The sequence below is a fragment of the Oncorhynchus gorbuscha genome, linkage group LG23 (assembly GCF_021184085.1).
Source record: "Oncorhynchus gorbuscha isolate QuinsamMale2020 ecotype Even-year linkage group LG23, OgorEven_v1.0, whole genome shotgun sequence".
Classification (NCBI taxonomy): domain Eukaryota; kingdom Metazoa; phylum Chordata; class Actinopteri; order Salmoniformes; family Salmonidae; genus Oncorhynchus; species Oncorhynchus gorbuscha.
The window spans coordinates 63,066,804-63,079,148 of record NC_060195.1 but is presented as its reverse complement, the minus strand read 5'-3'; the positions used below and the strand labels follow the sequence as shown (position 1 = coordinate 63,079,148).

At 42.9% G+C, this 12,345-nt stretch overlaps 2 protein-coding genes across 2 annotated transcripts in view; both read right to left on the bottom strand.

The window, feature by feature from the left end:
• Window positions 1–1,447: 1,447 nt before the first annotated feature.
• On the bottom strand, window positions 1,448–9,358 carry LOC124010764 (polypyrimidine tract-binding protein 1-like). Its single transcript, XM_046323417.1, has 17 exons — window positions 9,281–9,358; window positions 8,549–8,605; window positions 8,350–8,368; window positions 7,802–7,844; window positions 7,515–7,687; window positions 7,091–7,237; window positions 6,709–6,927; window positions 6,484–6,594; window positions 6,154–6,346; window positions 5,925–5,999; window positions 5,606–5,742; window positions 4,966–4,999; window positions 4,372–4,464; window positions 4,180–4,269; window positions 3,755–3,881; window positions 3,598–3,675; window positions 1,448–3,132 (listed from the first exon to the last, which is right to left on the bottom strand). The coding sequence occupies exons 1-17, from the start codon at window positions 9,286–9,288 to the stop codon at window positions 3,000–3,002; spliced, it is 1,737 nt and encodes a 578-aa protein (XP_046179373.1). The 5' UTR covers window positions 9,289–9,358; the 3' UTR covers window positions 1,448–2,999.
• Window positions 9,359–10,712: 1,354 nt separating this feature from the next.
• Window positions 10,713–12,345, bottom strand: part of LOC124010712 (paralemmin-1-like) — a 15,461-nt gene continuing 13,828 nt past the window's right edge. Inside the window, exons 6-7 of the mRNA XM_046323361.1 lie at window positions 12,180–12,345; window positions 10,713–10,723 (exon numbers count right to left, since the gene is read on the bottom strand). The exon at window positions 12,180–12,345 is cut by the window's right edge and continues 125 nt beyond it. Coding sequence (XP_046179317.1) covers window positions 10,713–10,723; window positions 12,180–12,345 — 177 coding nt within the window. The remainder of the gene's footprint in view (window positions 10,724–12,179) is intronic.

The window sequence follows — 12,345 nt, the reverse complement described above, 5'->3', positions numbered from 1 at the left end:
AGAACAGCTCAAATAAGCAAAGAGAAACGAAAGTCCATCATTACTTTAAGACATGGTCAGTCAATCCGGAAAATGTCAAGACCTTTGAAAGTTTCTTCAAGTGCAGTCGCAAAAACCATCAAGCTCTATAAAGAAACTGGCTCTCATGAGGACCACCATAGGAATGGTGCAGAGGATAAGTGCATTAGAGTTACAAGCCTCAGATATGGCAGCCCAAATAAATGCTTCACAGAGTTCAAGTAAAAGACACATTTCAACATCAACTGTTCAGAGACTGCGTGAATCAAGCTTTCATGTTCAAATTGCAAAGAAACCCCTACTAAAAGACACCAATAAGAAGAAGAGACTTGCTTGGGCCAAGAAACACGAGCAATCTGTCCTTTGGTCCGATGAGTCTAAATTTGAGATTTTTGGTTCCAACCGCTGTGTCTTTGTCAGACGCAGAGTAGGTAAACCAATTATCTCCGCATGTGTGGTTTCCCCCCGTGAAGCATGGAGGTGTGATGGTGCTTTGCTGGTGACACTGATTTATTTAGAATTCAAGGCACTTAACCAGCATGGCTACCATATCATTCTGCAGTGATACTCCATCCCATCTGGTTTGTGCTTAGTGGGACTATCATTTGTTTTTCAACAGGACAATGACCTAACACGCCTCCAAGCTGTGTAAGGGCTATTTGACCAAGGAGAGTGATGGAGTGCTGCATAAGATGACCTGGCCTCCACTATCACCCAACCTCAACCCAATTGAGATGGTTTGGGATGAGTTGGACCACAGAGTGAAGGAAAATCAGCCAACAGGTGCTCAGCATATGTGGGAACTCCTACAAGACTGTTGGAAAAACATTCCAGGTGAAGCTGGTTGAGAGAATGCCAAGAGTTTGCAAAGCTGTCATCAAGGCAAAGGGTGGCTACTTTGAAGAATCTCAAATAGAAAATATATTGATTTGTTTAACACTTTCTTGATTACTACATGATTCCATGTGTTATATAATAGTTGTGATGTCTTCACTATTCTACAATGTAAAAAAACAAAGAAAAACCCTTGAATGAGTAGGTATGTCCTTTTGACTTGTACTGTATATTGAACATCAGAATGTGTGGGTGGGAAATTACTACCATTTCATCACCACCACCAGACCCCTATGGTTATAAGTGGGACATGAGGAGTCAGAGCGAGAAATGGCTCCACCTAGTGCCATATTATTTTCCTGGATACAGTGATGTATACTGTATCCCTCCCTATACATGGCTCTGGCTCCACCAAGTGGCCATACAGGGATTGACCAGATTCCCAAGCCTATCAGAAGGCAGAGAAACTTGCTTAAAACCTCTCAAATCCTTTCAGATCTACAAGTGTGCCTATAGGGAGTAGGGCCAGGGGTAGTGCCTTGAGACTAGGGGGCCATTTGGAAATCAACAAACATCAAAAACACAGACACAAGGCTGTGTTCCATTAAGTTTAATTTCTTTGTGATACAAAACTCATCTTTACAGCCCTCCAGAGAAAGCTGGCATTACCTTTATAACAAAATATACATGTTGGAATCAACGTTTGTTAACTATATATCAAAATATACATGTTGGAATGAAATGGAATCTTTAATCCAAATCACTGTGGTACAAAAACACTAAATATAGAGACAGACAAAAACCCTCCCACTGCTTCATGACATCACATCCCGTTGATCCCGGACCCCAATAAAACCCATAATGGAAAATAAAAGCGACAACCGTTACCAGGAGAGGAATACAGAACTACATCACAGCTATCCACTGTGATATCACCAACTAGGTCAACATACAGTATATATTCATGCTTAAAGTACTCTACCAACAGAGGAATTTAACTATAATTTAAAATAAGGTATAACTCACTCAAAATTACAATTTTTACTAAATCTAGTGGCTGACTGATCAGGTATAAAATGAAAATAATCAAATCCCTAAAGGCGATTTGGACCATAGAATCAAACCAGTGGGAGAAAAGAGAGTTTAGAACGTTGTCTTTTAAACCGACAAGGATCGTTTAAGTAGCAGGGGTGGTAGGTACTTTGGTCCTCAATAACAACATCATGAAACCGTTTATGCTACAGAGGAATCTATAGCAAAAGCCATATATAGACAGTCAGTGCCAGAACAAAGGTAATAAATACATTTGTGTTGTAGGCACTAAACACCTAAGGCTGTGTGAAATAAAATTGTGGAGTATTGCATGTGTGTGTAAAATATTAGGGGTGAAGTAGGCACTAAAGACTAAATGCTGCATGATGTTAAGTGGCACCTCTGGAGCAAGAATTAAGACTTGATGCGCAGTGACTGGTAGATATCAAACGGTATAGAAAATGATAGAGTATAGAACTACCAATGTTACAAAAATACAAATGGAATGCATAGTGTACATCTAGAAATGAAAAGGGAAGACCACAGCCATATATTTCAAATCAAATTATTGATGTTCAAAGAAAAAGCTTATTTTAGAGTCCAATCGTATAAAATCAATGTAATAGCATGGAAAGGCTAGCCAGCTGGTCTGGTTAAGGCACTAGACTGTTGCAGAAAGGCATTTTGTTAGATCAATATGACTAGTGGTGAAGATCCCAAGGACAGACAGTAGAAACAGAAAACATTCATCAATTGAATATATTTTTTTAAGTAAATCAAATGGAAAAAACAAAACATTGAAACCAAGAAACAGAAAGACTAGATATGCATTCTGAAGAGTATAGAAACAGAAATACTAGATGTGTATCTTGGAGAGTTCTGTGAGTTTCCCTCCATAGAAGTAGAACTACTAAAATAAAATATGAACCGATTATATCCATAGTAAACGTAAATAATTGTGTAAAAATAATGATAAAAACGTTTTAAAAAGTATAAAGGAATGATTAAGTGTGTCTCGTGTGGAATAAGACTTGACATACAAACGACGTGGAAGGCATTCTGATGAACAGGTTTGGTCTGTACTCTGTAGTTACGTGTGTGTGTGTGAGATTGTGTTAGATGGTAGATTTGGAGAAAGACACTCGGAGGTGGTGGTTCTCTCCCAGGTCATGGTTGTGGAACTCGATGAGACTCTCAACAGCTTCCTCCACTGAGCTCATCTGGATCAGAGCCATCTTACGGTCCTTCCTATACACACAAACACCAGGAAAGAGGATTCCCCATTACATCAGGTAGTGACGCCATAAAGACCATTCCACTACTGGGTAGTGACGCCATAAAGACCATTCCACTACTGGGTAGTGACGCCATAAAGACCATTCCACTACTGGGTAGACGCCATAAAGACCATTACATCGTCAGGTAGCGATGCCACAAAGACTATTGCATCATTAGGTAAAGATGTCAAAGACATCCCCGCCCACACTGACTCGGTACCGGTGCACCCTGTATATAACCTTGTTATTGTGTTTTAGTCTACTTGGTAAATATTTTCTTAACTCTTCTTGAACTGCACTGTTGGGTTAAGGGCTTGTAAGTAAGCATTTCACGGTATAGTCTACACTTGTTGTATTGGGCACATGTGACAAATAAAGTTTGATTTGATCATTCGGTAGTGATGTCATAAAAGTGTAGTTGGGTGTTGAGACTTACTGGAAGAACTTGAAGGCCGTGACTGAAGCTCCTGAACTGCTGAACAGTGCTTTCAGATCCTCCTCCCCTACTGCAGGACTAGAGAGAGAAAGAGAAAGCATTAGGAGAAAGCAATAGGATACTCAACATAAAGGGGATGTTGTGTGTGTGTACGTACGGTATGTTGGAGAGGTGCAGTGTGCCAGAGGGAGGGTAGATGTTGTTGTAGTTTTTGGAGCCAGGCTTCTTAAAACGGTGGAGCGGAGAGGTGGCATAGTCCTTAGTCAACCCCTGGTCCTCATGGCCTTGAATAGGATAGAGTAGAACATGTCACGACACAACAGTAGTGAATGTTAGACGGCCCATACCTTCCCTGGGCAGCTGTGTGTTTAGACATGGTAGTGTGTGTACATACAGTCTCTGGGCAGCTGTGTGTTTAGACATGGTAGTGTGTGTACATACAGTCTCTGGGCAGCTGTGTGTTTAGACATGGTAGTGTGTGTACACACGGTCCCAGGGCAGCTGTGTGTTTAGACATAGTAGTGTGTGTACATACGGTCCCAGGGCAGCTGTGTGTTTAGACATGGTAGTGTGTGTACATACCTTCTCTGGGCAGCTGTACGGTGGTGTGTTTAGACATGGAGACACGTAGAGACCGGCCATGAAGACGCACCCCGTTCAGGTGGCTCATCGCTGAGGAGAAGACAAGCCCGTCAAACAACAGAACACACACGTGCTACTAACTACTGCAACGCACACAACACACACAGACGCCCAGTCCCATACACACAGTACCTAGCTGAGCCTGTGTGCCATCAGCCATCTGGACCAGAGCGTTGTCCTTCTTATTGAACAGAATCTTCACTCTCATCACGTCGCCATACACACCTGGAGAACAGAAAAGGGTTCAAACACAGCGCACACTCCAAACCAGATGCATTTTTCATGAAGAGACTTAGTTGTAATGTCAGTGTTGTAATGTGATCGTCTTGATCAACAGCAGACAGACTAGACTACTGTAATGCCCAGACAACAGGTTCTATACCACCACACTACTCAGTTTCTGGCCATTGAAATGAAACGACTGATTCATGTAAAGGAGAGCTTGGATTTCTGATTCAGAAACAGACCGACCAACAGGCAGACAGACCACAACATGAAAACCAGCCCAGGTAACAGATAGTTAGATTCAGTACCAATTGGTAATTAAATATATATAAAGTGAAACAGATTACAGAATGATAAAATAATAAACTTAAATATTTAGGTCAATATAAGGGTAAATGAAGACTGAATGAGGTAGGTACAGTGATGATATAATATTATTGGTAACAGTAGGTAAATGTAAAATCTAAAGTCATAAAGGGAAACGAAAGGCTGATAACATACCAAAGAGAATAAAGAGGCAGTTTGGTGTAACGCTCTTTATAAACAGCAGGGGGAGGTAGAGGAACCAGGGAGGGGGAGAGAGAAAGAGGGAGGGGACAGGGGTAAAGTGGAGGAGGAGAGTGGAGTCAGGGATGGAGGGATGGAGTCCAGCAGTCAGCAGCCAAGAGGTCCACGGGAGGATCACATGGAGGAGAAAGAGAGGGAGAGATAGAGAGAGAAAGATGAGACAGTTGGCATAGGAGTGAGTTTTTATAAAGGGCAAAGAGCAGGATGAGATGGGGAAGGAGAGAGAATAAAAGAAAGAAAAGGAGGTAAAGAAAAGAACAATGTCAGTAAACACAAGTGTCTAAATTAAAACACGGTCACTATGGCAACATTAGGAGAAAAGAGAGATTAACAATGCAACAGGTCAGATAACACAGTACAATAACATGGGGTGGGGGGGGGGGGGTGTCTCTATAAGGATTATTGAGTCTCCAGCAAATCAAGAATAGACAAAAAGGAAGTCATGAAATGGAAGATAACAGAAGACTTAGTTCTAAACTGTGGAGATACACCCATTTAAAGGGCCCAGAGGAAAAGTTTACTCTGGTGTGCTTGTGGGTGAGAGAAAGAGTGTGTGGGTAGTAACAGTCCTGACCTCTGGGTTGAGGTTGCTGACCAATAGGACGCCAGCTTGTCCTCCTCCACCGCCGAGGGCCTGCAGGCCGAGACGACTAGCGGCCATGCCCCCTGGACCCATACCGAATGACGCCAAGGCACCGGGCATAGACAAACCTAGACACACACAAAGAAACACACACGATATCTCAAGCACCGAGGCCAACCTGTGCAGCTGGAGTAGGCCGACCGATGATTTGACAATGTAGCAATAGCTATGTAATAAACGGAGTAAGAAAAGGTTTGTAGTAGGCTACAGGTAGAGTGAACCAGCTGACTGTGTTAATGTGGGGATGTACCTGCAGCTTGCTGTAGAGTGAAGGCCTGGGGGAATCCGTGTCCATAAGGAGATGCTGAGATCAGACCCGGAGACCCTGGAAAGAGATAGGTGGGAGAGAGGGAGAGAGAAAAAGAATATTATCTAATTTCAGTTTGACAGTCTCCAGAAGAGCACCCTGGTAGCTACGTGCTAGCTCCTGGCACAAAACAGTTTGAGAAACACCGGTCTAAAGTGTGTGTGTGTGTTACCAAAGGCGGCGGCAGCCGCCATCGCGTGCTGGTCCATTCCAGGCTGAGGGTTGTGTTGCTCTCCAGTAGAAAGGTCAGGTCTGGTGTAGTCACGGCTCTTATCGTTGTTAAACTTCACATTGAGGCTGGTCAGCTTGGAGAAACTCACCCTCAGAGTACAGCAACCGTTATAGATGTTCTGACCGTCTAGAGACTGCAGAGACAGAGGGATTAGGGGTGTGGAAGTTCAGGCAAGTCCATTTACATCATCTATTACTGATGTTCTGACCATCTGGAGACAGCAGAGAGATGGAGAAATCAGAGGTTTATTAGAGGGGGGGGTGTACGTACCATTTTGGTGTGCTGTGCCGTCATGGGGTCAGCGTATTGGACCAGAGCCTGGAACTGGTTGTTCTTAGTGAAGGTGATGATCTTCAGAACAGACCCATATTTGGAGAAGATCTACAGGGGAGAACACACACAGGTTACATCCCTGCTGCAGGCAATTTGACAACAAGCAAAAGAACACCATCTGAACACGCTCATGACTAAGAAACACTGGAGGAGTGTGCGTACCTGGTGCAGGACTTCCAGTGTGACGGGGTAGAAGAGGTTTTCTACTATGACTCTAAGGACAGGGCTCTGGGTGGCCATGCCTCTGGCTCCCATCTCTCCCCCGCCAACTGACATGGTAGCACCCATTGCACCCATTACACCCCCCATACCAGACATGGTAGAGCCCAACATGGTGCCACCCTGGACAGCATTCACTGCCTGCAGTGCTGCCTGGACTCTCTTGGGGGGGGGAGACAAACATACACTGTTATTACATTGTACTGTGGGCACTATGCTGTAACCTCTGCATATGACAAAAAAACTGATTTGACAAATGTGCTACAGACATACAAGTTAGTGAGTCTCATATTGGTATGGGTCAATGGTGGAAGTGTCCTCTTACCACTTGGTTAGGTGAGTTGTCAGTCTTGAGTTCCTTGTGGTTGCTGTACTGCATGAATACAGGCTGCTGTCTGATGAGGGGGGTGACCGTAGCGTAGTAGTTCACCATGGTCTGAGCCTGGTCCACAGTGTTCATCTCCAGGAACGCCTACACACACACACACACACACACACACACAAAAAGATCAGCCGGGTGTGTGAACCCCTTTAGGGTAAAGGATCTGTAGTGTGTGTGAGAACACCTTTAGGGTAAAGGATCAGTAGTGTGTGTGAGAACACCTTTAGGGTAAAGGATCAGTAGTGTGTGTGAGAACACCTTTAGGGTAAAGGATCAGTAGTGTGTGTGAACCCCTTTAGGGTAAAGGATCTGTAGTGTGTGTGAGAACACCTTTAGGGTAAAGGATCTGTAGTGTGTGTGTGTGTACCTGGTTCTTTCCCTTCATCATCAGAAGGTTGGTGACCTTCCCAAAGGGCATTCCCATGCTAATGACCTCAGAATCCTGGATGTCCCCGGGCAGCTGGCGCAGGTGGATGACACGCGATGGAGCGCTGGGGCTCCGCATCTCACCTTTGAACTTCTTACTGTCATTACCGTTGGCTACAAACACAGACACCTTTTTAATTTAACTTCTTACCGTTAGCACCATTAACTACTAGAGAACAGCACAGAACATTCTGATTAACCATCAGCTACACACACACACACACACACCTGGGGTCATGATGTAGGAGGAGAAGAGTTCATCAGATCCCCTCTGGAAGAGAAAGGAACATTCACAATGATCATAACCACATACATCATGGAGACAGAGACAGGCCTAGCTGGGTTGTATTCACTAAGCACTAACTGGAAGAAAACATGAACATGCTCAATAACAAACTTGTTTCCATTTTCTGTTGCAAAAGGTTTTGGTACGTGCACCAACAAATACAACCTGGTTAAATGTATTAACAGAGTTATGACTGGAGAGGAGCAGTCTGTCAGACAGATGGTCTTGCTCATACAGACTACAGTTAATGAAACTGCTCTGTGTCAGTCAGTCAATGGTGCTCATGTCTGGAGTGGCCCAGCAGCTCTCTACAATACAGCTACTGTTAGAGCCAGGCTAGAAAACTGACTGGGACATAGAGACAATGAGAAGACACTCATGCTAACAGACAGAGAGGAGAGAGACTTTAACCAACATTTTAGCACAGAAGACAGGGGTAAAGACAGAGAGGAAAAAACAAGGAATTAAATTGTAAAAGAAAAATGCCTACCTTGGTACCCACTGAGACACTGGGGAGAGAGAGAAACGGGGGGTTACTCATTTGACTTACTCCAAAGAGGGCAGGGTGCATTTTCCTAAAAGATCAACCAATAAGCAAATCAGCAAATCAACTCAAAATGTTACATTACATTTTAGATTGATTGTAAATTTTAGATTGATAGTTTTATATTTACAATCAGCAGACTTACTCTATGTCTGTGACGTAGCCAGGTCCCATAGGATACAGATCAGCATCTAACTTGTGTCTGTTGAGACAAGACAAAGGGGGGAAAAAAGAGAGGGGACGAGGAAATACAGGACTTAAGAGCGAGTTTAGTTACTAACTTTATGAAGTTTACAGTTAGCTAGAAACGGAAATCACTCGTGAAAAGTTGCGTTAGTTCACTTCGTTGAACTGAAATGTCCCATGACCAGCTAATAACCAGAGTTATTCGACAATTCAACCTAATCCTGAACACACGACATTCGCCTTCCACAAACACGAGCGCACATATGGAATGCGGAAACTAGCTACAAAGACACGTTGATTCAAGATGGGCGTTTTTTTAAACTACATTTGGCAATACTTTAAAGGTGGTTATTTTTCGTCTACATGAAAAAACTGCAACTAGCGTTTTTATTTTTATTTACAGTATAATACTTTTTTTTTAACAACCCTTATTAAGTCTTAACTTCAACTAGTTCGCATCTCTTCCGGACACGCTCACGCGCAGACAATGCTAACTAGCTAGCCTTGTTTGAAAGTCTTCAAGCATCATCTCGTCTCAAACTAAACGTTGAACTACTAGAAAACACAAATATAGTAAACAGATTCCATAACAGCACGGCTGTATATAAAAATATATATTTCAAAAAAAGTCAAACTACGGTTAGATTATTTCCGTTTCTTTTCGACATGAAACTACATCTTTTTCACTCACCCTTCCATCGTTCGATATAATCTACAGGTCTCTGGAACCGCGGCAGGTTTCCTTGATTTTCATACAAAATGGCTGAATACACCGAGGCGTTCGTTGATTGGTCCAGGTACTTGGAAGAACCCGAAATGGGAGGGCACTTTACACCTAGCATCGCAATTTGATTGGTTCATTAAAGGGTGGGTATAACATTCTCTTAAAGTTTTCGGCCGAAACTTGACCAAAATAACTGTGAAACCATACCATTGCGTTGCAGTTGTTTACCTGAAAAAATAACGAAGAATGGTTTTCATTGACACACACTGATTTATTATGTTCTAGTATTGGATAGCTGACTCGCAAACCTGTGCAACTAAACGACGAATGCTGCTTCTTTCCTGTTTCACAATCAGTTCATGCAGTTCAGAAAATACAAATTCCATACAGGGTTGTAGTTCATGCATTGGCCAACAGATGGCATAATTTGTCTATTACAGGGCTGACTGAGGAGGAGCAGCTGTGTGATTTCGGTAACTTCGGGACTCTGAACCAGACCTGCTGAGTCAAAATGTCAACGTTCTTCATACTTCAGCAGCAGATTAGCATGCTGGATACAATGGAAACCAATGGAATTGTCAATTATTCAAAAGCATTTCGCATACTTGACCCATGTGTTTTTTGCTTGTTTTTGTTGTTGTTGTATTAAGTGGTTTGAAACAGTTGTTACTATTTCCAATGCATAAAAAAAGCAGAGGTAATCTATGGTGTGTGGATCTGACCCATAAACGACCCCAACTAACCGAAGACCATCACACTCCCTGGTTCCAGCGAGAGATCTGTAATCTCTCACTCTCTTGCTCCTCTCTCTCTCTCTCTCTCTCTCTCTCTCTCTCTCTCTCTCTCTCTCTCTCTCTCTCTCTCTCTCTCTCTCTCTCCCCCCTAACCCCACCTTCTCTCTCCACCTCCCTCTCCCCTTTCTATTTCGCTTCATTCAACCTATCCTCTCCGGTCTCCATTCCCTCCCTCATCCCTCCCTCTCTCATCCCAGACCCCACCCTTTCTCTTCCCCCTAGTGTACACTGTAGAGCAGGGTAATGGAACACACAGACACCAGAGAGTCTCTGGGAATGGAAGGTTTATTCTGCTGACGACAGGTTTCACCTTCCCTTTGATCCCAATAGAACCCATTATTACATTCATGTTAAGCAATATGCCGTGATGATGGATATCGTTACCCATGATACTGATCAGACCTGATGAGGAGTATTACGATCAATAACAACACTAATCAGAGTGAGAGTTAATGCTACATCAGAAGATTCAACATCACCGACTCAACCAAATTCACAAGCATCAGCATTAAAACAATGGCTGGGCTTGACTCAAACAGTGAATCAGCCATCCTTTACATTTATAAAAAATAAAATAGTGAAATGTGTTTATGAGTTGCACAGTGTCATAGTGAGTCTAATGAGGAGATGAGTAGAGATCAATAGATTACTAGATGTAAGTAGAGTATAAATGACTTGAGATGATGAGATAGAGATGACGACATGGGATGGACAGTTTAAAACAGATAATAATGTTATCTGAGATGTACCAGACGACATGGTGTGGTTGCTTGATGAATTGATTGATTGGTTTACCTATTGATTTGTGATGATGGTACAAGCTTGCATGCAGAGTGTGGCTGGCTATGATTTGGCAGAAACCAAACCAATAAATACATTGTATAAAACTTGATATCAATATATTTGAATACTGTTCACACTGTGAAACTATATTACAGAGACAATATAATATGAAACTGACTGATAAATACTCGATACACGGGGAAATATACAAAATGTATGTCTTCTTCATATTCTGGACTAAAAAACAATGATAGACATTTTCCAGATGGCTCCAATAGCAGACACATTACAATACAAAGACCTGCTACATTTTCTTTTCAACAATAACGTGACGGCACATCCAGTTCAATAATAAAGACAATATTAATAGAATAGAATACAGAAGTTCACACAGAATACACTATATATGTCAAGACAGAAAAATATAAAAATAGCATTCACAATAAAAGAATGATCCATATCAGAAGAAATACATCGTAGTAAATAGTAGTACGATAGCAGTACACAGTGAGGGAGGTTTTGTTTGATCAGTCTGGAGGTACTAGCTGCATCTGAAACAGCAGCCCTTTTCCTATACTAGTGCACTGTGGGAGTGTTTTGGCCCAAAGTACTATAGGGAATAGGGTTCCATTTCAGATTTCCCCATTGTTATTGTAGTACTAGAGTAGTACATAGTCTAGTGTATATTGTCCTGGCTGTAGATTGTTATTGTAGTACTAGAGTAGTACATAGTCTAGTGTATATTGTCCTGGCTGTAGATTGTTATTGTAGTACTAGAGTAGTACATAGTCTAGTGTGTATTGTCCTGACTGTAGATTGTTATTGTAGTACTAGAGTAGTACATAGTCTAGTGTATATTGTCCTGGCTGTAGGTTGTTGTTGTAGTACTACGACAGTAATACAAAGTAGTACTGATTCTCCAGTGTCTGTTGGCTGTATATGGTTGGTGTTGGCTGTAGTTTTTGCTGCTTGGCAGGAGGAGTCGGACTGTTTGGTTTTGTAGTCCTGATAAGTGTGTGATCAGACACGCATACACACGTACGCACTCAAGTCTCTCTTCCTCTGACACACACACACACACACACACACACACACACACACACACACACACACACACACACACACACACACACACACACACACACACACACACACACACACACACACACACACACACACACACACACACACACACACACACACTCACATGACTGTGCAACACTTGCAACTCTGTTTCTTCTCCTTCTCCCCTTCTCCCCCATTTCCCCCCCCTGCCTCCCCCTTCTCACCCGTACTCCCATTGGCTGCTGCCTGGGTCTCTGTCTCCCCCTCTCTTACCCCCTTCACCTCCCCGTCTGGTAGCATCACAAACTCCGCCTTGACTGAGCCGTCTCCACCCTCTGTTCCCCCTGCCTCCCCCACCGCCCCTGCTGTCTCACCCTCCAGAGCTGTATA

What these genes read in the sequence shown, in the direction of transcription:
- LOC124010764 (XM_046323417.1), bottom strand. An exon ending in TGATGAAGGGAAAGAACCAG is followed by an intron (nt 7,238 to 7,514) that starts GTACACACACAC and finishes GTGTGTGTGTAG; the next exon opens with GCGTTCCTGGAGATGAACAC. An exon ending in ACGGCCTTCAAGTTCTTCCA is followed by an intron (nt 3,133 to 3,597) that starts GTAAGTCTCAAC and finishes TTGTGTGTATAG; the next exon opens with GAAGGACCGTAAGATGGCTC.